This window comes from Eupeodes corollae, chromosome 1 (genome assembly GCF_945859685.1).
Source record: "Eupeodes corollae chromosome 1, idEupCoro1.1, whole genome shotgun sequence".
NCBI lineage: Eukaryota > Metazoa > Arthropoda > Insecta > Diptera > Syrphidae > Eupeodes > Eupeodes corollae.
This window is the reverse complement of record NC_079147.1, coordinates 21,099,250-21,124,062: the sequence shown is the minus strand read 5'-3', so window position 1 is coordinate 21,124,062 and position 24,813 is coordinate 21,099,250. Positions and strand designations below refer to the sequence as shown.

General features: G+C 37.0%; 2 protein-coding genes and 2 non-coding genes across 4 annotated transcripts; 1 reads left to right on the top strand and 3 right to left on the bottom strand.

The window, feature by feature from the left end:
• Nucleotides 1-387: 387 nt before the first annotated feature.
• LOC129949947 (uncharacterized) lies at nt 388-4,929 on the bottom strand. Its single transcript, XM_056061731.1, has 3 exons — nt 4,173-4,929; nt 2,936-4,087; nt 388-392 (listed from the first exon to the last, which is right to left on the bottom strand). Exons 1-3 carry the CDS (start codon nt 4,927-4,929, stop codon nt 388-390), a joined length of 1,914 nt encoding a protein of 637 aa, XP_055917706.1.
• Nucleotides 4,930-15,931: 11,002 nt separating this feature from the next.
• LOC129949876 (uncharacterized) lies at nt 15,932-16,594 on the bottom strand. Its single transcript, XM_056061619.1, has one exon. It carries the CDS (start codon nt 16,592-16,594, stop codon nt 15,932-15,934), a length of 663 nt encoding a protein of 220 aa, XP_055917594.1.
• Nucleotides 16,595-22,316: 5,722 nt separating this feature from the next.
• On the top strand, nt 22,317-22,400 carry Trnal-uaa (transfer RNA leucine (anticodon UAA)). Its single transcript has one exon. It is a non-coding gene; the product is annotated as a tRNA-Leu (tRNA).
• A 436-nt stretch (nt 22,401-22,836) lies between these two features.
• Trnal-uaa (transfer RNA leucine (anticodon UAA)) lies at nt 22,837-22,920 on the bottom strand. Its single transcript has one exon. It is a non-coding gene; the product is annotated as a tRNA-Leu (tRNA).
• Nucleotides 22,921-24,813: the final 1,893 nt, after the last annotated feature.

The window sequence follows — 24,813 nt, the reverse complement described above, 5'->3', positions numbered from 1 at the left end:
AAGAGCACCTTATTTGATTTTGTATCTTTCTAAGTAACTCTGAGCTTTAAAGAGGGGTTATAAAATAAAAAAGCTTTTACAGGGTGGTATAAAGAACTAAGCAATAAGTTTACAATCATAGGTGGCTGCCTTTGTTTTATCTCATCATAAATAGTTATAAATATTATAGTTTATTGTCCCATTCAAGATGTTTTGTAAATTAAGTAAATAGAAACAATATAATATCTGGAAGAAGGTCTTGATAATGCAACAAATTTTTCCAATGAATTGTTTGTTTGAATTAAATTTACATTTCGCCAGACATTAGAAATTATTCTATTTCCACAGTAGTAGAAATTTTATTATTATTTTCATTTAAAAATACTTCGCAAAGAAGAAAACGTGACCTTAATCTTTTGATTATATTTATAAACATTTATTACAAGTTAATTTATTTTGGAAGAAGAGACTGTTTTTTGTTTTTTTTTTTTATTTTATTTTAGAATAATTATTATGATATATTTTGTTTGTTAAAAGTGAATTTTAATCTACATAAATGTCAAAACAAGATTAAGTTAACTTTATTTAAATGAATTTATTAATATAATAATAAAATGAGAATACATTTTTAAGTGGCGAAATTATTTTTTTTTATCAATTTTGAATTAAGTAGTGTAAACTTTTTTGTAAAGCAATTTATAATGTTGGTACTCGGGGCGTATACGCAACTTTTTTTAGTGTTTTTAACTTTCCCTATGAAGTTATTGTAATGGGTCCGATTTGTCAAATTGAAAATTTTGACATTTCTCGACGTTTCAAGGTCCCTAGAGTCGAAATAAAAGATTTTTAGAAAGATGTCTGTGCGTGCGTGTGTACGTAGGTTCGTACGTCCGTACGTCCGTACGTTCGCGACGTTTTTTCCGTCTTCCATAGCTCAGGAACCAGAAAAGATATCGATTTCAAATAAATTTTGTTATACAGATAATAAGGCAGAAGAATGCAGAAAGGGCTCTCCAGAAAATTGGTTGCTCGGGTTTTTTTACCACAGCAGTTTAAAAAAAGGTGAACATTTTGGTTAACCCTAAATATATCTTAAGAACCAAAAACGATAGAGACTTGAATTAACTAGCTGACCCAACAAACCTTGTTTTGTCATATAAATAAATTCTAGAGGATAGAAATAAATAACTAACTTATTGTAAGTTTGTACGGATGTGGTATATATGTAAGTGGGAGAGCTATAGAGTACTGTACACGGTGACAAAATATTAAAATAACAAATCACCAAACAAATGTTTTTAATTAATCAATTTAATTTAACATATCGCTAATTATTACAATACTACAAAAAAAAAACAATATCAATCCCTTAATGCAACAGAGTGTACAATATTTTTTGTGATCCCATCTTTCGCCAATACAAACAAACTGGATGGTTTGCCCACTCTAGAGCACGCCACGTATAATTGTCCATGTGAAAAACATGAAGTGCTCAAATCTAAGCCGCAGACAGACATCGTTTGGCCTTGAGACTTATTGATAGTTATTGCAAATGCCAATCTAATTGGAAATTGAAGGCGCTTGAATTGAATTGGCACATCTGTAGGTATAATAGGCATTCGCGGTAATAATATTTGTTCACCTCGGAATTTGCCATTTAAAATAATGGCTTCGATAACGTTTTTCATTAATTTTTTAATTACTAATCGGGTTCCGTTGCACAACCGCGGTGGGTTCAAATTCCGAAGCAAAATTACCGGAGATCCAACCTTTAGTTGTAAATTATGCAGTGGCATGCCTGGTAAATCTAATGAGTTCAAAAACTCAGTTGGATAATTTACTGCTTCGGTACCATCACAAACTGTATCAATTGATTTGTATGACCCCAAGTCTTCTGGTAACAAATGTTGTATCTTTAGGTTTATATCGTTGACATCCACATTTTTTGCTGCTAAAATTGCTCTTTCTGCCAGCCACTCATGATTTGTATATTTTCGGTGTACATCGGGAAATATCTGTTCAATGAGAGCATCTTGTGAATCAATAATCGTGCAGAAATCGACCGGTAATTTTATGCATCCAGTTTCATCGGTAGTAAATTTTCAGTCGCCTATATCTAACAGTTGCTTTGAAAATGTTTCAGCGGATGGATCTTGAAGCATTTGAACACGCATATTTACTTTCAATTGTACTTTTTCAACAGTACGCCACACTGGCGATGATTTAAAGCACGCGTTGATCTCTTCAGCGTACGTTGAACGCGGAATAACGGGAAATGTTTGCCTGAAATCACCTGAAAGGAGTAACAGAGTGCCGCCAATTAGTCTGTCGTTGTTTTTTATGTCTTTCAATGTCCTGTTCAATGCCTCAAGTGAATGTTTGTGTGCCATAGTGCATTCATCCCAGATGATAATTTTACACTGTTTCAGCACTGTGGCCATGGATGATTGTTTTTTTATATTGCACACCGCGTCCGGGTTGTTTTGAATATTTAGTGGCAGTTTAAATACTGAATGAGCTGTTCTGCCTCCATCCAATAACGTTGCCGCAATGCCAGAAGATGCAACAGCCAATGCGATACCATTGTTTGATCGTATTTTAGCAAGAATTAGTGAAATAAGGAATGTTTTGCCAGTTCCACCTGATGCATCAAAAAAAAAGAATCCACCTTGTCCTGCCGAAACTGCGAGCATGATGTGGTCATAAACGGTTCTTTGTTCTTCATTCATTAGTGGGACATTGCGAGCAACTACCGCTGCCATTTCTGCAGTATTGTATTGTTGTTCACGATTCAATTCATTGTCTATTAAATCAGATGCATTTCGATTAGGTGAATGCATACCGAAATGACTGAGTGGTAAGTTGGCAATTATAATGCAAAGATCCTCAATAGCAATCAATGCTTCATTGTACAAAGCGTCACTGAATATTATCGTAAGATCGTTGCACCGTGTACGATGTTGATGCAATATATCATCAGTCATTGAATCTTTGTGATTATCCCATAATGTCTCTGCTCTGGCCGGGAAACATGTAGTCAGCACTATAGCAAATAGTAAGCGAATTTGTTTATCTGTACAGTTCAATCCTGCTTCAGTAAGTACACATTCCCATTGGTTGTCGTCTTCCAGCAAGCCGAGTGCAAGGCATGCATCTTTACGTATATGTTCAAATGATAATGGGCCGGTGATATTAACCAATAACAGTCGAAGATAGAAGCACTCAGTCTGCTTTGGATTGGCTGTAAATACTCGCCCCAAGGTATTTGATTTGAATAAATCGGGACATGCATCAATTAGCGTACCTTGCTTGCGAGGCATCCATTTTTTTGTAGCAGCCCATGTGAAATAGCGTGGTACTTCTGAATAGAGTAATGCCCGTGTGAAAGCACCAAAAGCATCCGCACGATTACACAATTCAAAAAATTCAGTGAGTGTAGTTTTTGGTGGACTAATAGCACAATCAAACGCTGTCTCGCTCGTGAAATATACGCGCTGGCCGTTTTCAACATAGACGGCTAAATGAGTAACTGCTGGATACCGTTCATGAATTGGGAAACCAAAGATACGCCAAACAGCTTCATTGGAGCTGACGTACCGGCCAATTTTATAAAGTGTTAATTCGTCATCTTTATTAACCGGAGGAGCATTCAAATTGGTATTTTCAACCCGAAAAACAGCAATATCACTGCCTTTATTCACATACTTGCAAATGCATTTGATGCTCTTCACTGAACTGCAGAACTCAACATAATTATGATCATTTAATGTTTTACTCAGCAGAGGCGAATATGGGACCACACAACGGTTATCAATGTCAATGTCTACGCTGTTAATATTTTTAACAAATGATTGTCCGCAATTGTCGGGATGTCTTCTACGATAAGTTGGATATCCATCAACATTTGTGATTGTATCGTTAGTGAAATTTTTCGGAAAACTTTTAGTACACTTTCCGTCTGCCATGCAAGGTGATGAACGATTAAGATTGCCGCATGGGCCATGAATCATGTTTGCTGTAACAATATCAAACAACATTTGATCAGTAGACGGATCTGGAATTTCCGCAGAAATTATACTGTCGATTTCCACAGGACGTATTTTATCGACTAACCAAACCAAAATGTGAGCATGAGGTAATCCCCGCTTTTGCCTTTCAACGCTATACATCCAGCAACGTGTGGGACCGAATACATGTAATATTGTAATGAAATTTATCAAAGACTTCAATTTTTGTCTGAATACACGTGCTGTAATGTAAGGCGATGTATTGCATTTTGGCCAGGCAATAGTAAAGATGTAATCTCCGATCATTTTGGATTACACGTGAACGTGATAAATAAACACGGCCATCCTGGACATATTCTTGCATATGGCGTGGACTGCCTATGTATGATGATGGTAGAATGACAGAGTTACCGATTTGAGCGGCGTCGGCGTTGGTGATGATAGCGTCTCGTAGGTGAATATATTCTTCCACACGCAACTTTTGTTGATTAAATCTCAAGTATCGTAATCGTTTGCTCTCTATCTTTACATACATGTCGACCATGAATTGCTGACAAAGCTCACGACATCGTAGAATAACGTTGCTCTGGTCGCGTCTAATCATCAACTGATACGCATAAAAATCCTTCGAGTTGACATTCTTGTTTGTTTCGGCACCTGTTGTGGGATCTCGTTGTTTAATATTTATGCAATACCCATCCTGTTCCTTCCAAAACATTAGCGGATATTGGATAGCATCATATAAACGGTGTGTATCAGCAATAAACTGTAGATTATTATTTCTTCTACGAATCACGATTTCTCGCGTAGTTGTACGGTCGCCAACCATGATTCCAGCAACATCGTTAAGAACAGGTGCATTAAATCTATGAATATGCTCTCCAACAGGTGATTTATCAGGACTGATGACAATAGCGTGATTATCACTTTGTAAATTGTGCATGTGAGATTTGAATATTTTCAACAATTCATTATGCTCATTCAATATAGAGCATCCAGGTCGCTGACGATGCGTCTGGCACAACGTACATCCACACGTTCATTTTCTCCGCCCATAAAGTAAACTTGTAAAAATTTAGATGCTTCGTTCGGCATTGGCAGCAATGAGCCCATTTTGTGATATATTTGGCCTTTGATTTTGAATGTTGAATTGAATTGTTGACCATTGTTAATAGGAATATTCTTAACTATTTCTGTTGCTCCGAACGATGTCATTTGGAAACACGAATTAAATGTTCGAATTGACTTTAGGAAAAAATTAGAATCTGGATCTGTGCCGATAAGTAAACCGTTCAATGGTTCCGGTGGTGTCTCAATTGCAGGTAATTGGACCTTTCCTGATGAACAACACATCCCGGGTGTCTCATTTTTAAACTTAAGAGCTTTACAATGCGGACATTCCTTGTCCATAGCACCAATTAATCCTTTTGAATGAGCATAATATTGAATATCAGGGTCATACTCGAATGCTAGACGCAGAAATGAATTATATGTAAATGATCGATGTACCTCTTGACGCTGCTGGTCACTTGCTCTGCTTCTGCTAACTGTCAAACGACGCGCTTGCATTTTTTCTAATCGTCTTTGTTCATTTCATCCAGCTCGTTCATCCTCTGGTTCAGCTTGACGCAACCGCGCCATTCCCACACGCGCATTAGTATTATCTTGTTGGGTTTGTTCTTCTGTTCTTTGTGTTCTTGCATTCCGCATGCCTGCAGAATTACGTGTATAACGGCCCAAAGAAGTTCTTCTGCGTTTTGCTGAAATTCAATTAGTGGAAAGCAGTATATTTAATAATTATTGGTGTATTTTCGTTTATTATTTCACTTACTATTCATAATAATTCTCTTTTATAATGATTTTCCCAAATTTTTGCACACACTGGCTTTAATATTCTTACTAAAGGGTCTTTTAATAATAAAGAAATTAATAAAGGAATTAAATATAGTGAAATAAATGAAATATAATACGTTTAATACAATAGCTGTTGTTCACGGGACACGTCTTAAGTATTTTTGAGGTATTAAGTTAATGTGGGAACTAAACTTTTTTTAAATTATAAATAAGACAAATATAAATAATAAACAATTACAGCTCCTACAAAGAAAAACTGATCAATATTCACTTGCGCAGTTATCGACAGAGTTTAAAATTATTAAATTAACAATATTTATTGAACAATAGCACTTAGGAATATAAAAAATAGATAAAAACCTATTCTCAGATCTACCGAATGTATATGCAAAATTTCATTGAAATGGGTTAAGCCGTTTCGGAGGAATATGGCCACTAACACTGTGACAGAAATATTTTATATATATAGATTAGCAATCTGAGTTTTCGAAGTAACTGTGTAGGCGTATCTTGTAAAGTGATCGATTAGTAGGTGTAGGTATTTCTTTGTTGACCTTGATCCTCCGAAGCCACCAACAGTGTCTATTGACATAATTTCGAAAGGTTTTTCTGCTGGTCCTAAGTGCGACATCAGTCCGTATTTACCTTGGCCTCTCGATTTGTTTTTAATGCATATTTCGCAACTTCTGCATACTTTTTTTTATATTCAAAACCAAATTTCCTTCTGTATAAAAAGGGCAAATTTTGCTTTTCATTTGTTCTATACCTATGTGGCAATAATGTTCATGGACAATTTTTATCAAGTCTATACTGAACTTTTCTCTTAATACAATTTTTTTTTACCTCTAATTTTTTGTAGTAAATTTTATTTGTATGTATTAAATCTTCTTTATTTTTTAAAATTTCATTTTCTTCTTGGTCATTGTGAATTTCTTCTATTTTTATTAGATTAACCACTTTAAGTTGTTCTAAAGGGTGATTTTTTTGAGGTTAGGATTTTCGTGCATTAGTATTTGACAGATCACGCGGGATTTTAGACATGGTGTCAAAGAGAAAGATGCTCAGTATGCTTTGACATTTCATCATGAATAGACTTACTAACGAGCAACGCTTGCAAATCATTGAATTTTATTACCAAAATCAGTGTTCGGTTCGAAATGTGTTTCGCGCTTTACGTCCGATTTATGGTCTACATAATCGACCAAGTGAGCAAACAATTAATGCGATTGTGACCAAGTTTCGCACTCAGTTTACTTTATTGGACATTAAACCAACCACACGAATGCGTACAGTGCGTACAGAAGAGAATAATGCGTCTGTTTCTGAGAGTGTTGCTGAAGACCGTGAAATGTCGATTCGTCGCCGTTCGCAGCAATTGGGTTTGTGTTATTCGACCACATGTAAGATTTTACGCAAAGATCTTGGTGTAAAACCGTATAAAATACAGCTCGTGCAAGAACTGAAGCCGAACAATCTGCCACAACGTCGAATTTTCAGTGAATGGGCCCTAGAAAAGTTAGCAGAAAATCCGCAACATTTCCGAAGAAATTCAGGCTATTCCGGCCAAAATGCTCGAAAAAGTTACCCAAAATTGGACTTTCCGAATGGACCACCTAAGACGCAGCCGCGGTCAACATTTAAATGAAATTATCTTCAAAAAGTAAATGTCATGGACCAATCTAACGTTTCAAATAAAGAATCGATGAGATTTTGCAAATTTTATGCGTTTTTTTTTTAAAAAAAAGTTCTCAAGCTCTTAAAAAATCACCGTTTATTTCGTTTTCGTGCCGTTACAATACCGGATTTCTACTCAAACAGTCGGCTTCTTGATTGTATTTTCCTGGACAATATTTAATATCAAAGTCGTATTGCTACAAATAATATGTGAGATCTCCTAGTTCATCATCTGTTCGGGATTTTATGTTCATATTTTCTAATGGTTTATGGTCCGAAAAAACTGTAAATTTCTTTCCTATAAGCCAATGCTGCCAATATTTCATAGCTTCTTTTATGACTTTTGGGTTTCGTTTAATTTTTTTGAAAAGTATGCTATAGGTTTTTCTTCTCCATCTATTTGTGGCTGTTTAAAAATTGCTCCTTTTCCTTTTAAACTAGCATCTGTGTATATGTGTATCGGTAATTCTGGACCAAATATCCCCAACACCGGTAGACAACAAAGAAGATTTTTAATTTTTTCAAATGAATCTTGACAATCTTTCGTCCAAATAAATTCTTTGTTCTTTCTTAATAAATTATGCAGTGAATCTAGGATAATTGCATTGTGTTTTACGTATTTATTGTAAAAATTGATTTTTCCTAAAAACTGTCGCACATTCTTTCTTGTTTTCGGAATAGGGAAATTTCTTATTGATATTAAGTTATCTTTTATTGGCCATATCGAATTATTATTTATTATGTGATCTAAGTACCTCACTGAGTCTGCTGCGAAAGTACACTTTGCAAATTTTAGTCTAAATCCTACTCTCAAATTTGCTTCTAATAATTGCTTAAGATGGTCTATGTGTTCAGCAAACGTTTTAGAGAAAATCAGAATATCAACAATATAATTGACTGTAAAATCTGAGAGTTTGTTCTTCTTTATAATGTTGCTTAGAATCCTTTGAAAAATGGCTGTCGGGGTTTTCAATCCGAAAGGTAGGGAAGTCTATTGATAATATCCATCTTGAGTCACAAACGCAGTTTTCTTTCTATCTTCGATTTTTAAGGGAATTGACCAAAATGCTAAGATTATATCAATTGTGGAGAAGTATTTGCAGTTTCTCGTTTTTTCCATGAGATCTTCAATCAATGGGAATGGCTGTGAGGAACAACAATTTTATTTAAATCACGAAAATCAATGCATAACCTTGATCTCTTATTTTCTTCTCTCTTGTATGCCAATGTTACTGGAGCAGCAAAAGGACTATAGGATTCTTCAATTAAATTTCTTTCTAATAGTTTTGATATTTGTGTTTCTATTTCTTTTTTGTATTGAATCGTGCATCGATAAGGTCTTTTACTTGGATATTTATCAATTAAAAGGTCAACGTGAGCTTCATAATTCTTCACTTTTCCTATGTCATATTTGTCTTTTGCAAAAATCGGTTTAAACATTTCAATTAAATTATCAATTTCAATTTTCTCTTCATATTTCAAATGATTTATTGATATCTTAAAATTTTCTTGAATGACATGCTCATTGAAGTTAATGATATAATTAGTTCTATTTTCTTTAATTGCATACTTTTCAAATTGTTTTTATCGATTGTATCAGAAGTCAATATTTGTTTTATTTCTAATCTTTCATTTTGGCTTAATTTGAATTTTTTTATACAATCTAAACCGATTAAAAAATCATAATTGAAATTCTCACTGTTTATTACAAAAACATATATCCATTTTTCTATATTAAAAATTTGTATTTTCATAGAAATTAAACCATCTGTTTTTTCACATCATTGATCGTTTTTAAATTCGCGTTTTTATTAGTACCTATCTCATTTTTATTCAATTTTTCAGAATTTATCAGTTACACATCCGATCCTGGATCATAAATTCCATTAACTTCTATAGTGTCATTGAGTTATACTTTTACTTTGATCAATGGTGGAAGATCTAGTTTTTTGGAATATCATGCATTAACACACACTCCAGTTCTGAGTTATTTATAAACGGTGATTTTTTAAGAGCTTGAGAACTTTAAAAAAAAAAAACGCATAAAATTTGCAAAATCTCATCGATTATTTATTTGAAACGTTAGACTGGTCCATGACATTTACTTTTTTAAGATAATTTCATTTAAATGTTGACCGTGGCTGCGTCTTAGGTGGTCCATTCGGAAAGTCCAATTTTGGGTAACTTTTTCGAGCATTTCGGCCGGAATAGCCCGAATTTCTTCGGAAATGTTGTCTTCCAAAGCTGGAATAGTTGCTGGCTTATTTGTGTAGACTTTAGACTTGACGTAGCCCCACAAAAAATAGTCTAAAGGCGTCAAATCACATGATCTTGGTGGCCAACTTACCGGTCCATTCCTTGAGATGAATTGTTCTCCGAAGTTTTCCCTCAAAATGGCCATAGATAAAAAAGCGGATTTTCTGCTAACTTTTCTAGGGCCCATTCACTGAAAATTCGACGTTGTTGCAGATCGTTCGGCTTCAGTTCTTGCACGAGCTGTATTTTATACGGTTTTACACTAAGATCTTTGCGTAAAATCTTCCATGTGGTCGAATAACACAAACCCAATTGCTGCGAACGGCGACGAATCGACATTTCACGGTCTTCAGCAACACTCTCAGAAACAGACGCAATATTTTCTTCTGTACGCACTGTACGCATTCGTGTGGTTGGTTTAATGTCCAATAAAGTAAACTGAGTGCGAAACTTGGTCACAATCGCATTAATTGTTTGCTCACTTGGTCGATTATGTAGACCATAAATCGGACGTAAAGCGCGAAACACATTTCAAACCGAACACTGATTTTGGTAATAAAATTCAATGATTTGCAAGCGTTGCTCGTTAGTAAGTCTATTCATGATGAAATGTCAAAGCATACTGAGCATCTTTCTCTTTGACACCATGTCTGAAATCCCGCGTGATATGTCAAATACTAATGAATGAAAATCCTAACCTCAAAAAAATCAACCTTTACATTTTACTGTACCATTTTTGTTGTCTTCATTACTTTTTGTTTTAAACCAACATGACGATTGAGGGTGGCCGCGGTTTTTCTTGTTAAGTTTTCCGCAGATTTCACAAGGTTTTTTTCATTACTGTTTGTTCTTTTACGTTATAGTTACTATTTTTCTTTTCTTTTATTGTGCGCCTATTGATCAAGTGTTCGAGACTTCTTAATTCAGTGAAGAGGTCTTCTGTGTTGTTTAAACTGTCCTCTCTCTGGCAATCCTACCACGATAAAATCTAGCAAAGTGCGTTTATCCATTGATTTATTTAGCTCTAATAAAAACCTTTCTTTCTTTAATGCATAGTCTAGTAGCGCACCATTTACATACCTAAAAGTAATCGCATACTTAACTGGGGACCAACCTTTATTTGCATAGGTCTCACAAAAGTTATCTCTCCACTCTTTCCATTTCGAGTCTAATGTAAATTTTATGAGCATTGAACTGTACCAGTCTTAAACTGAGCTCTCTAAGAATAGCCTAAAAATTTCAGTTCTGTCCGCGTCTTTATTTATTTCAAATCTTTCACATTCACTTTCAAAATTATTTATCCACTGGATTATATCAGCACTCTTACCTCCGAATTTGTCTAAGACAAACCTTTCTGCTAATTTTTTTGAGTTAAATGGTTTAGTTATTTCACTTTTTCCTTCATCGAGTGTTGATAAGACCCTTTTCAGTACATCCTCCGTTATTCCAGTTCCAGTAAGCTGTGCGGTTTGTATCGTCTCCTACAAAAGGTAATCTTTGAATTGAACATTCTCCTCGTCCAAATATATTTCCCTTAATTCTTTTGTAAGACTTTCCTCATTTGGTGTCTTCTTTGAAGCGAATTTTTAATTTTTGCATAAATTGGAGTTTTTGCCAATTCGTTGTGAAACTTCATTGCTGGTGTTGATCTGGCATGCTGTATTCTTTGCCCTCAGGAGTATTAATTGTGGTTAGGAATATAAAATATGATTTAGCATCGTCACCAGCCTTGACTACAAATTGGAAACATAGTTTGTCCATCTTTTTCAATTAGTTAAGACGATAATGTCGTTTGTTTAGGTTTAGGTGGCATCAAAATTAAGACACTATTGACTATTGAGTTTCTCCTGTAATAAAGAGTTTTTTTTTATATTTTATTTATCTAAATACTATAACATTTATTAACTTCCCATAGGAAGTTATTGTAATGGGTCCGATTTGTCAAATTGAAAATTTTGACATTTCTCGACGTTTCAAGGTCCCTAGAGTCGAAATAAAAGATTTTTAGAAAGATGTCTGTGCGTGCGTGTGTACGTACGTTCGTACTTCCGTACGTCCGTACGTCTGTACGTCCGTACGTCCGTACGTTCGCGACGTTTTTTTCGTCGTCCATAGCTCAAGAACCAGAAGAGATATCGACTTTAAATAAATTTTGTTATACAGATAATAAGGCAGAAAGATGCAGAAAGGGCTCTCAAGAAAATTGCGTGGGTGGTTTTTTTACCATAGCAGTTTAAAAAAAAGATGAAAATTTTGGTTAACCCTAAATATCTTACGAACCAAAAACGCTAGAGACTTGAATTAAATTTTATATAATAAACTGTAACGTGATCTCAAAAAAGTATATTTTTTGGAAAAAAACTATCTAACGGTTTTTTTTCTAAATCAAAAAAACTGAAAAAAAAAATTTGTCACATCCTAAATTTAACGACTTACATATGATTTCATCTCCAAAAGAATTTTGAGCAACGGAGAATAATGTTTTTGAAATCTGATAAAATGTTGAGAAAAATCGAATTGACAGTTTTTTTATAAAAAATAAAAATCAAAAAAAAACATTACTCAAAGTTCGTAAAAATTAAATATCGATTCAAATATCTTTTCAAAAATTTTAAATTTAGGCTTCAAGCTTATTTTATCTTATAAGAAATATTGTTTTCAACGTGCAATCAAATTTTGAGAAAAATCGAATTGACAATTTTTTTACAAAAAATAAAAACCTAAAAAAAAATTAATAAAAGTTATTAAAAATTGATTTTCGACTCAAATATCTTTTCAAATCTTTGAGATATTGGCTTTAATTTACTTTTATCTTTTAAAAAATATTGTTGTCAACATTCAGTAAAATTTTGAACAAAATCTAATTGACAGTTTTTTCATAAAAAATGAAGAACCGAACAAAAATTAACAAAAGTTGGTAAAAATTGAATATGAATTCAAATATCTTTTCAAAAACTTGAAAGTTAGACTTCAAACTTATTTTATCTTATAAGAAATATTGTTTTAAGCATTCTGAAAGATGTTGAGAAAAATCGAATTGACAGTTTTTTACAAAAAATAAAAACCTAAAAAAAAATTAATAAAAGTTGTTAAAAATTGATTTTCGACTCAAATATTTTTTCAAAACTTTGAGATATTGGCTTTAATTTACTTTTATCTTTCAAAAAATATTGTTGTTAACATTTAGTAAAATTTTGAAAAAAATCGAATTGATAGTTTTTGTACAAAAAATTAAATACCTAAAAAAAAAATTAACAAAAGTTGGTAAAAATTGATTTTCGACTCAAATATCTTTTTAAAACTATAAAATATTGGCTTCAAACTAATTTTATCTTATAGAAAATATTGTTTCAACATTCGATAGAATTTTGAAGAAAATCGAATTGACGGTTTTTTTACAAAAAATAAAACTCTAAAAAAAACAATACTAAAACTTGGTAAAAATTTACTTTCGACTCAAATAGCTTTTCAAAAATTAAAAATATTGGCTTCAAACTTATTTTATTTTACAGAAAATATTGTTTTCGATATTCAGTGATTTTTATATTGAAATCCAACAGTCCGTTTTTCATAAAAAATAAAATCTATAAAAAATAGTACGCAAATTTGGTAAAATTGATACTAGTACATATAGACAAACTTTTAAACAAGACAAATCGACAGACGGGATGGGAAGTTATCAGTGTGGGTCGCATCCCAGCCTCTTTTAAATTGTATGTTTTTGAAATCCATCGACAGCATTTTTTTTATTATTCATTTTAATGCATTGTCGAAACACCGGCCGCGTTGAAAGCCTGCAGGTCTTCAAAATTCTTCTTCTGGGAGTAGGGCCAGTTTAAAGATTGGACGTCTGAGTATTCCGTTTCGTGTCTTGATATCGGCGACCCTGACCTTTCCGTCCTGCCCTTCAACGACCGCCACGACTCTGCCCATTGCCCATTGTTGTGGAGGAGTGTGGTCCTCGTGAATGAGAACGAGCTTTCCCACGATGAGATTGGGTTGCTCGTTGATCCACTTGGACCGAACCTGAAGGCCAAGCAGATACGCTTTTGACCACTTCTGCCAGAACTGCTGCTTGAGCCAGCATAGAAGTTGCCATCTTCTCAAGCAAGCCATCTGCTGTTCCGGGACATTCTCTGGGGGAAGTGACCGCAATGGACTGCCTACTAACAAGTGCGCTGGCGTTAGTGCTTCTCCATCGTTGTGGTCCGCGCTTAATATAGCGATTGGCCTTGAATTGAGGATTGCCTCGACCTCGATTAGCACGGTAAGCAGCTCTTCTGCTGTTATGAATGCGTTTCCCATGGTACGATGCAACAGTGTTTTCGCCACTTTCACTGCCGCCTCCCACAGACCTCCGAAGTGGGGGGCTCTTGGAGGTATGAAGGCGAAACTGAACCCTTCTTCTGCTGCGTACTGGTGAATGGCTTGCTTCCTTGCTCGAACTCTTCTCCAACCTCTTTCAGGATCCTCTGGGCTCCCACGAAGTTCGTCCCGTTGTCGCAGTGAATCGTCTTCGGAATTCCTCGGCGACCAATAAACCTTTTGAGAGCAAGAATAAAACATTGGCAGATTTCCCATGATTTGTTGAAGCAACTTTGGTTTATACCTAAAGCACTGTACGCAATTTCGTACAACTTTTTGACATGCTTCTTTGGCGTTTATTATCCAAATTTTTTGGCGAAGCAATGCCACCATTGCTTGAGCTCCAGCATGGCAATTTTTTCTATGCAAATGCGTTAAGTACACTTTTATAAATTGCGAATTTTTTGTCAATAGTAATGGAAACTTAGCATCGTATTCAATTGGTGCGTGTAAAAGACGCCCACCTATTTGAATAAGCCGAAATGATCAATTGTTATCATTGAACTCATGTAAGAATGGATTGAGTTTTTTTTCTTTTTAGTTTTTGAATCTCCTCGGAAAATTCGTTGTTTTGAACAATTTCAACGATTTTCAAGAATGATAAATGCAACTCTTCTGTCGTGGGTGATTCTTCAAATACCTATGTCTTATCTTTTAAAACTGCAAAGAAACGCATTACATGTACAAATGTTGTAACTAATTCTATATACGACGTTTCTTCTTCAATAAGCTCCATGAGTTTCGTACGGCAATTTTCAACTGCTACAAGAGCAACATTTGTTTTTCTCTGGAGACAACTCGAAATGCGAATTGACTGGCCATAATTTTGGGTCTTCAAGTAAGAATGGCGGTCCATTAAAACATATTGAACTATTGAGCTCATCGACGTTACATCCTCTAGACACAATGTCTGCTGGATTTTGATTTGTTGGGACATGTTTCCATGATACATTATTTGTCCACTCTTGGATTTCTGAAACTCTGTTTGCTACAAAAGTTGTAAGTGAAGTTGGATGGGTTTTTATAAAATGCAACGTTATTTCAGAGTCGGTCCAAAAAACAATTTGGTCAACGTCAAGATTCAACATTGCCGATACTCTTAACCATAATTTAGAAAGAGTATGCGCTGCGCAAAGTTCTAATCGCGGAAGCGATTTAGTTTTTAAAGGGGCCACTTTGGACTTTGCAGTTAATAGCGTCGACTTGATACCTGCCGTGCTTTGACTTCGGATATAAATGCAACATCCATAAGCTCTCATCGATGCATCGGCGAACCCATGAATTTGAATTTTTGACTTCGAATGGGTTTCGACAAACCTTGGTATTTTTATCTCGGAGAGCTGAGAAAGGTTTGCTTTGAAGTTTTGCCAACAAGTATCAAGGCGCAATGGAATCGACTCATCCCAATCAAGTTTTGCAATCCAAAGCTCTTGTAATACGATTTTTGCTTTGGTAACGATGGGGCATAGTAGACTAAGAGGGTCAAACAGACGAGCAGAAACTGTAAGAATATTTCGTTTGGTGGCTCTCAGATCATGGAAAGTATCTTCCAGATTGAAAGAAAATGTATCTTCTTTCGGCTACCAACAAATTCCCAAAGTTTTTGTATTGTCTGAGTCATTAAATTTTATGGATTTTTCTGTACTTTCAGCATTGTACAATTCTGGATGGTTTGAATACCATTTAGCCAACTGAAATCCACCCTGTTTCAATACTTCTTCTATTTCATATTGAATAGTTTTTAAGGTTTCAATTTCATCGGCACCAGTTAAAAGATCGTCCACATAAAAATCGTTTTATACAATTTTTGACCCCGTAGGGTATGAATCTTTGGAGATATCGCCCAACATCTTCAAACACCGTATTGCTAAAAATGGTGCTGGAGAAGTGCCATACGTAACAGTGTTAAGGCGAAAATATTGTAATGGTTGAGAGGCATTCTGCCTCCACACTATGAGCTGGTAAATCGAATGCTCTTCAGCAATGAGAACTTGCCGGTACATTTTCGCAATATCAGCCGTAATGGCATATTTATGAGTGCGAAAACGGAGCAATGTCGAAAACAGCTCCTCTTGAATGGTTGGCCCAACCATCAAGATGTCATTCAGAGAAACTTGAGTAGGCGTTTTACATGAAGCATCAAAAACTACACGAAGCTTGGTACTTGTGCTTTGCGGTCGCAAGACACACTGATGTGGAATGAAATAGTGTGGGAATTTGGGAATCTCATTATTCGTTGGTGACATATGTCCCAACGATAGATATTCATTCATGAAATCCATGTACATTGCTCTCAAATTATTATTTCTTGAAATTTTTCTCTCAAGTGCAAGGAATCGACGTTTGGCCGCTTCAAACGACGAACCAAGTGAATTCGGCGAAGATTTAAATGGCAATTTTACCTCAAACCGACCTATAGGCAAAAGTTTTGTATTTGCCACAAAATGATCCTCGCACATTTTTTGTTCCGGTGTTAGAAACTTTTTTTATATGTTTATATTTAAACACAGTGCGAGCGTTAGGAAAATGGGGAAGGATTTTAAAGGAGATACCGGTACTTAAAGTTCTGAACATCAAAATGGGAGGGAAAAACAGAGTTGGCTAAAGCATTCCACATTCTCGATGTGCGATTTAAGAAAGAATCTCTATACTTGACAGTACGCCCGAAATTGAGCTCAAGGGTAAACTGATGAGCAATCCTAGAAATACGAGTATTACGGCTGAATTGTTTAAGGGGTGGAATGCAACTGGCTAATTCGACAGAACATTGTTTGTACAAATATCTATAAAACAACGAAAGGTATGAAACATTGCGACGGTGTTCTAGCGATGTAAATGTTTCGATTATAGTTCTGTCGTCTATCATTTTTAAAGCCCTTTTTTGAATCTAACTATCTAACGTTTTTTGTTTTTCATATTTTGTTTTCTTTTTTTTTATTCTATGTTATATATTTTTTTTGTATTTTTTTCCTTTTTTTGTTTGTATTTTTTTTGTGCCTATTCTACTTAAAACTAAACCCTTAAACTATAAAACAAGTATGTAAGCCGGCCAAGGCTTAAACCCCATCCCGACTACCCACTATCAAGTGCCGATTGAAGCCACCAAAACTGGTTCTCCTGTTTCACCCTATCAGTTCGGTCCCGTTCGGACACAGCCCTACTGAACCGAAAGAGCTCTGCTCCGCCTTGTGCCATGACGTCCCGATTGTATAGGAGTCGCCTATCCACGGTTCTTCGTCTGACGTGGTAGATTAACGGTACTGCCAATCTATCCTGTATCAGACCGCATCTGTCTAAAAAGAGGAATGACTCTGGTTGAATGAAGCCGCTCAAGCGTGCACTCTATAAATACTCGTCGTTCGGAGAGAACGCCCCGAAAATTAAATTGTTGGTCGAAGACATAGCTCTTGCAATGTGACCTCGAACGAGTATTATCACGAAATTGTCAATTCTGTCGATTCAAACCCCGTTGTATAGGACCTCGTTGGAATAGTAATGCACATAAGAAGATTCGGCTGTTCGATATAAGCCGGTACAGCGTCGTAAACACTGCCGCTCGAACACCCTTCTCCATCTGGGAAGGGGCAACGTTGAACCACACAGGACAACCATAAACGATCATGAGGGCCATGTAGCAAATTACCTTCACTCTGGGATCAAGCCGTCTTCTAAAAAACAGCCGTTTCGTCAGAGCGAAGGCTCCTCTGGCCCTGGTCAGGGCAGCATTTATACGTCTGTCGAAATATAAATACTGATTTAACCAGATACCGAGGTTCTTCACTATACTTTTGCTCGCTAATGGCTGCCCGTGAAGATCAACGATGACCATCTCCAATTTTTGCACGTATTCCTCGTGGATCTAGCCAACGGAGTCCGGAACAGAATTGTTTCCGACTTCTGGACATTTCTTTTCAGTTTCCAGTCGTCGCAATGTCGCTGAATCTTGTCGAAATCACGCTGCAAAGAATTCTAATAACCTCAACCTTTCGGGCCGTTCTGTACGCAATTAGATCGTCGGCGTACGCAATTGCCTTTGTAAGACTACCTACCAGATTGCTGGTGTAAATGCTGAAGAGAATCGGCGAATTCACCGCTCCCTGTTGAAGACCATTTCTAATTGAGAATGTTGTGGTAGACGTTATACTGCCACTTTTGACAAAAAACTTTCTCCCGTTAAGCATATCATAAAATATATAAAACAATGGCTTGCTTATGCCAAGCCTGCTCAGTTTTAGGTAAAGACCCTCTAACCATACGGTGCCAAAGGCTTTTTCCAAATCAACCAGGACAGCACCTGTGCATTGTTGTTCCATTGGTTATCAGAAACGAGTTTAGACGCAGCATGAATTGTGTCATGACCCGCCATGAACCCGAACTGTTTATCCGGAATAATTTTGTTGTCCGCAGCCCACTTAGTCAGAGCCCTATTAATGATCTTTTTGAAAACTGTGCTGATGCTCGGAAGAAAACTTATCGACCGAAGATTTGACGGGTTGGAGTTGTCCTTTCCCTTTTTCGGGAGAGGATGAACCACAGCAGTCTTCCAATGCACTGGATAATATGCATTATTCAGTGCATTGTTGAAGAGTGTGGTGTAAATTCCAATTGCCTCCATCGGGAAATGTCTTAGTACAACCTTGGATATACCATCGACGCCTGCTGACTTTTTGTTTTTTATTGAATTGAAGAAGAGCTGAAACTCAACCCTCGTCACTAACAAGAGACTTGGTCCCGTTTACTCGGCGATTATGGCATTTGCCAAGGAATCGTCATTGAACCGCATGAAACCGCGGTTCTCATATCGCCATTGTGTCATATCATTTCGAAGGTAAAAGTGATTAAGTAGGGCTCTGTTTTCCAGGTCGTGGTTGGAGCGAATGCTTACATTCACCTTGTACACTTGCTGGAAGGCAGCTCTCACCGCCTCCACTTTTTCCTTCGGATCTTCAATTATGTAAAAGCCATCGTCAAAGATGGCTTCTTCTGGATCTATTTGCGCTGTACTGAGAATGTCTCTGTTCTCTTCGGTTCTTTGGAGTTTCAGACTCGGAACTTCATTGCCGTTCTTTTTCCTGAATATCTTATTGATTTTAGGGAACATACTAGGGTCACTCGAATTAACTGACCGGATCTTTCGGTTCCAGTACTTGTTAATTGATAACCTGTAGTTCTCCTTAATCAACAGATTGACATTTTTTATTGACGATTTCAGTGTCCTAACCTCAGAGTCGCGTGGGTCTGTAAGTCGTCTGTGCAAGTTTTTGAGTCTTGTCAGTAAGCCACTCTTGTGCCTATGTAGTGCGTCAAATGTCGCGTTTCTGTAAGCGTCCATTTGTCCGTTCCATCGTTCGTTTTATTGTTTCGTCCATCTGTTGTAAGTGTTGGTCAATTTCTGTATTTGTCAGGTTTCTGTTGTTTGGTGGGGCTATGTCACTCGAACGAAGTTCTCTCGCTAGGGCGTCGGTGAAACTGTCAGTCTGGTGTCGTACAGCAAAAGGTCCAGAAAGGAGCCACTTTTTGGATACGATGGCCTTTCAGTAGCCAGCAGGTCGACGCCATATTCAACGCTGTAAAGATTCATCAAATTAAAAAGATGATTACCTCTGGGATTATTATGTTGATTTCCCCAATCTTCATGTTTTGCGTTCAAATCGCCGGCCGAGATGAAATAGTTTTCTTCCAAGCTCAGTTTCAGTTCCCTTAAAAGAATCTCGAGTTCTGAAGCAAAGTAAGTAACCTGTGGAGCTCCAGCCGCATAAGCCGCAATCATATACATCCGCTTCCCTTGAGTGAGAGAGATGTATACAACGCAAACTTCTAGCGTCTTGAGCTTTCGCAATTCATTGTTATATACGACTTTATAATTAATGCCTTTTCGTATAAAGAGGGCGACATCGCCCCCTTGAGTGGAGTCGGGCCGGTCTCTTCTTACGATATTGTAATTTTTATGAGTTTCGCTTAGTTTCGCTAGACATAATCACATCGGAACTGTAGTCTGTCAACAATTGGAACATATTGGCTCTTCGTTCAATCCTAATCAGTGAATTTACATTCACAGCTAGGACTTTTAGGCGCGTCTCCGGCAGCGCGCCCATTATTGTCTAAATTGAGCCAGGCCAGGCAACAAAGAGTAGAGATGATCTACCCTTTTGCCTTGCTCCTTTATCTGACTTTGCAGTCCTGTTAGTTGACCTTGAATGCTCAACAACAAGGCTACAATGTCAGGCTGCACCTCTGGTGCCTTAGGCACAGGGGCCTTTGGGGCAACCGTTGGTGGAGCATGTCTCGTGTTCCCAATCCCTGACACCATTTGGGCGTAGGAAAATTTGGGATCTACGAATTTTTGTATTGGAGCCTGTCGAACTGTTCGACTTCTTTCGGATTTTTGGCTGGCCTGTTTTTGCTTCATTTCTTGGACCTTAGGGCAACCCCTATAACTAGCCGGTTGCCCTTGGTTTCCGCAAAGGACACACTTGAGCAGGGTCAAATCCTCAACCCGCTCACTCCCCAGCTTGCATTCTCCTTCTTGGTGGGTTTCTGAGCACCTGACACAACGTAACTGCATATTGCAGTTGGCATTTTCATGGCCAAACCTCTGGCAGTTAGTACATTGTAAAATGCCGTCGTGCCTTTTTAATGTATCCCAGCGTGCAGCTTGATGGTCGAGAGATTTGATTTTCTTCACACTCTCAAAACTGCTTTGGGGCGATAATGTTACCAGGAACATTGGCAGCATATAACCCTCTCGCTTGGACTTCACCGTATTGAAAGGCTTGACCCCAATAAAATCGAGATCGTCCGTGGATTTTTGACGGAACTCAGCTAAGAGCGCCTCCGGTTCAAACTTATGCCCTTCAGAAGGACCATCTTGATTTTTTCGCTCTTAGGAGTGTAGCTAAAGAACTCACAGGTGGCCTGTTTGAGCACGCCTTTAAGTAAGTTGTATTCGGCCAGTGAGAAGCACTGGACCGAATACCGCTTTTTGTTGTCATTCAAAATATTTATTACAAAATTGCCCTTAGTGGCAATATTACATACCTGTTTCAGGTCCTGCAGATCAACCCGGTAGGTCCTAATTGGTGGCACCTTTTTTGGGCTGTGATTGTTGCTGAAGTTGCTGCTTCTGTTTCAGCTGCTGTTCCTGTTGCTGTTGTTTCTGCTGCTACTGTTTCTGCTGCTGCTGTTTCTGCTGCTGCTGTTTCTGCTGCTGTTGCTGTTGTTGCTGCTGAGGTCGATGGGCCCTCAGCATTTGGGTCTGTGACTGTTGATGACAGTTTTTTATTTTGCTCCGTCTCTGTGCTTATGGATGCGGACTTTTGCTGTTGCTGCTGTGGTTGTTGTTTTTTGTTTGTTTCTGCTGTTGTTGTTGGCTCGCTCCGTTGCTTCTTTTTGGCAGCGAGCTTCTTGTTTCAGCCTTAGTTGGCCGAGTAGCGGGTCCATCTCCTCCTTAAGTTTCTTAAGGCTTTCTTTAAACTGGGTGATGGTGGCCTGTTTAGCTTTCAGGGCCTTCATCAGCCCTTCTTCATTTTGGAGGTCCACATCCCCCACCAGCGCCTTTTTTGTCCACTGCTCTGACAAGATCTCGTTCTTCTTATTCGGAGACCTATAGTGACCTTCTCCTTCTTCAGAGACGTAATCAATATCGTCATCAACCACTGAGCGCATTCAGTATCCGACGTCATCATTTTCGTCCTTTTCTCCATCCTTTTCCTCATAGCGCTACTCGTAGCAGCACTCTTTCGTTGCACCAAATTTGGATTTGGTGTTTCCCGTTTCCTCTTGCTTGTTGTTGTTGAATAAATAGGCTCGGACTGGTAGCCTGATGTTCTTGCGGTGATATGAGGTACCGCTGCCGGTACTACACTTACATCACCTGATGTATTTAAAATCGTATGGTGCAAAAAGAAAACATATACATAGGTAGCTACCCCAAAATTTTCAATTTTAGAAACATCAGACAACGAAATATATATGTTTATGGCGGCCTGTCAGGTGTCAGGTAATTGTTTGTACGCACGAAAAACAAACAATACATTGTTACCATGTTTTGCACTGACAGTATTATACAAATCTAGCAATTTTGAAAACTTTTGATTTTACAATCTCAATATTAAAAACGACACATAAATAGTGTTGCTATAAAAATTTTATATGAGACATTTAGTTCTCCAATTTCACCGAGCCAGGTTGGCCGAGCGGTCTAAGGCGCCAGATTTAAGCTCTGGTTCCCGAGAGGGAGCGTGGGTTCGAACCCCACACCTGGCAGTAGTTTTTTTTAATTTCTTATAACGTTACATATTTCCCCCCTCTATTTGCGGAGTACCAAAAATTAGGGTGGTAAACAGATGAAGGACGAAAGATGTTCCATAATAATGGAATAATATATTTTGCCTGTTTTTATATCTCTAGGTTAGGTTAAGTCGGTGGGCTGGCGATGAAAGACATTATCGCCCACACTTAGATCAATGTGGATCCGTTCTGATAACCTTAAGTGTTGATCTTCCCTAAAAGTGAATGATTAAACCTATGATATTTATGGATTGTCATGTTCCAGATATTAAGAGGCTTCTTGGAATACCTTGGAGTTCTACAAGTTAGTTCTTGCTCTTCCACATTACTGCATACTTTTTAAAGTCAGGACAAGAAGTTCGTGAAAATATATAAAGTTTATATAAGTTTTTGGTGTCAACAAAAAGGAATTTGTCAGGTGTGGGGTTCGAACCCACGCTCCCTCTCGGGAACCAGAGCTTAAATCTGGCGCCTTAGACCGCTCGGCCAACCTGACTTGTGGGAAACCACTTGCTAAATATCTAATATGAAACCGTTATAACAACGTGTTATAACACAATGTCCAATAAGAATTTCGATTGTGTTGTTGTTGAAAAAGAAAATATGGTTCAATAATTTGCTATACCTGTTAGCAGAGACACAATCCTCTTTTATAATAGAATTCTATGTTTTTCTTTCAATTGAATTGGTTATGTGCTGCCACTTTTCAGTTTTAAGGTTATTGTATCCACTTCTTAAAATTATGTTCACTGTACATAATGGCGTCACTAACGCCAAAAATGCGGAATCTGGTCGCCCTACAAGTGTCTGCTCATGAGAGTGCTATGGTTTTTATATACATAGACAGCACGCATTTCAATTCATAGTCTGACGTTGTCCATTTTCACATTAAAGCACTATTCACATGAGAACGACCAACGAATAAATGAATATTCGTCGATTTTGACATTTCTTTCACATGAGAGTTTTTAACTTGTCACTAGTAAAGTTTCGCTTTCATTACCCAAACCAAAACAAGAATGATTTTTTAAGGTTAAGTACGCGCGATTATTTTATTCGTTGCGAGTATGGATAACGTGGAACGCGAATAAAGTTTGACAGTTCGTATCAACTACAATTTTTTCGCGACGAATAAATTTTTTTTCTTAAATTTATTAATATATGATATTGATTAGTAAAAGTATGCATCATTAATCAAATAGAAACTATATTGCTATTGTTTTGTTTTGTTAAAAATTTGAGTGGAAATATGTCTTCAAACGTATATAAATTCACATTTTGTAATTCATTCGTCGTTCGTTAGTCGCGCTCATGTGAATACTGCTTTACTGTCAGATTTTGCATTTAAGAAGTGTTTCTTGAGTAAATATTTCAATCCGTTTGTGCTTAGTAATTTCTTTAAAAAGCATGAATCTATGTATAAGTATTGAACATTTTTCGGAATAATGCCCCCACAAAAAAATGTTAAAAACCACTCAAATTGAAGACAAGGTCCACAGGTAATCTCAAAACCCACCTCTATCTATCAACTCCTACTCTCACATCCCTGGGGTGAACATCGGGTGCCTAGTACCCCAACTGGATATAAAGTTCCAACCCCAGGGGAAAGTTGTTTTGGGTAGCAAACAAAAGAGGGGGAAAAGGTGTTTCCACTAAGGCACTTCTGGAGCGGAAGAATTCCCAAGATGGTTGAACTACTTAGTGAACATCTTAAAGGACTACTACGACATATTCGAAGCCCAAGGGTGGAATCGGTTAAGGTGATTGTTGATAAATGACAATCAAAATGATCGAATTTGATCTACGTAAGGTGATAGTCAAATTCAAACAAATATGGTTATTACGAATAGAGCTACCAGACGGTTACACAAAAGAATGGAAAATTTTCTATGTCCACTTTCTTTCTTTAAAAAAACACATTCCTGTGACCGGCAAAGCTCACGACATTTGAAAAACCAAGAAAAGAACGAATGTTATTCAAAATCAGCCAATTTATCATTTAATTTAAAAAAGGCAGAAGAAAGAATTAATATAAATTGGATCATATTATCAAATCAATTCGGCTATCAAAAAAATAATAATGAACTATCTATCACCTTAACCGATTCCAACCCAGGATGATTTCCTGACCACATAAAGATATCATCCGCCATCCAGGAAATGCGATGGGATGGGCCGGGCAAAAAGAGGATGAAAGACCGCGATATTAACTATGGTCATTGCTACCGACAAAAGCCAACAACTCTTATTTGGGTGCAGGTTTGTCATTGGGCCAGACTAAGAAAACAAGTCTTCCGCTATGGGTGGACGAGGGCCTCATGACCATCCGCATCAAGGCTAAAGTCGGCAACATTAGTCCAATATTCGCAGACGCCTCACAGAAGAGAAG

What these genes read in the sequence shown, in the direction of transcription:
- LOC129949947 (XM_056061731.1), bottom strand. Translation starts at nt 4,929, where the DNA reads ATGCACAATTTACAAAGTGATAATCACGCTATTGTCATCAGTCCTGAT. An exon ending in ATTTCATTACAATATTACAT is followed by an intron (nt 4,088 to 4,172) that starts GTATTCGGTCCC and finishes TGGTTTGGTTAG; the next exon opens with TCGATAAAATACGTCCTGTG.
- LOC129949876 (XM_056061619.1), bottom strand. Translation starts at nt 16,594, where the DNA reads ATGTGCGAGGATCATTTTGTGGCAAATACAAAACTTTTGCCTATAGGT.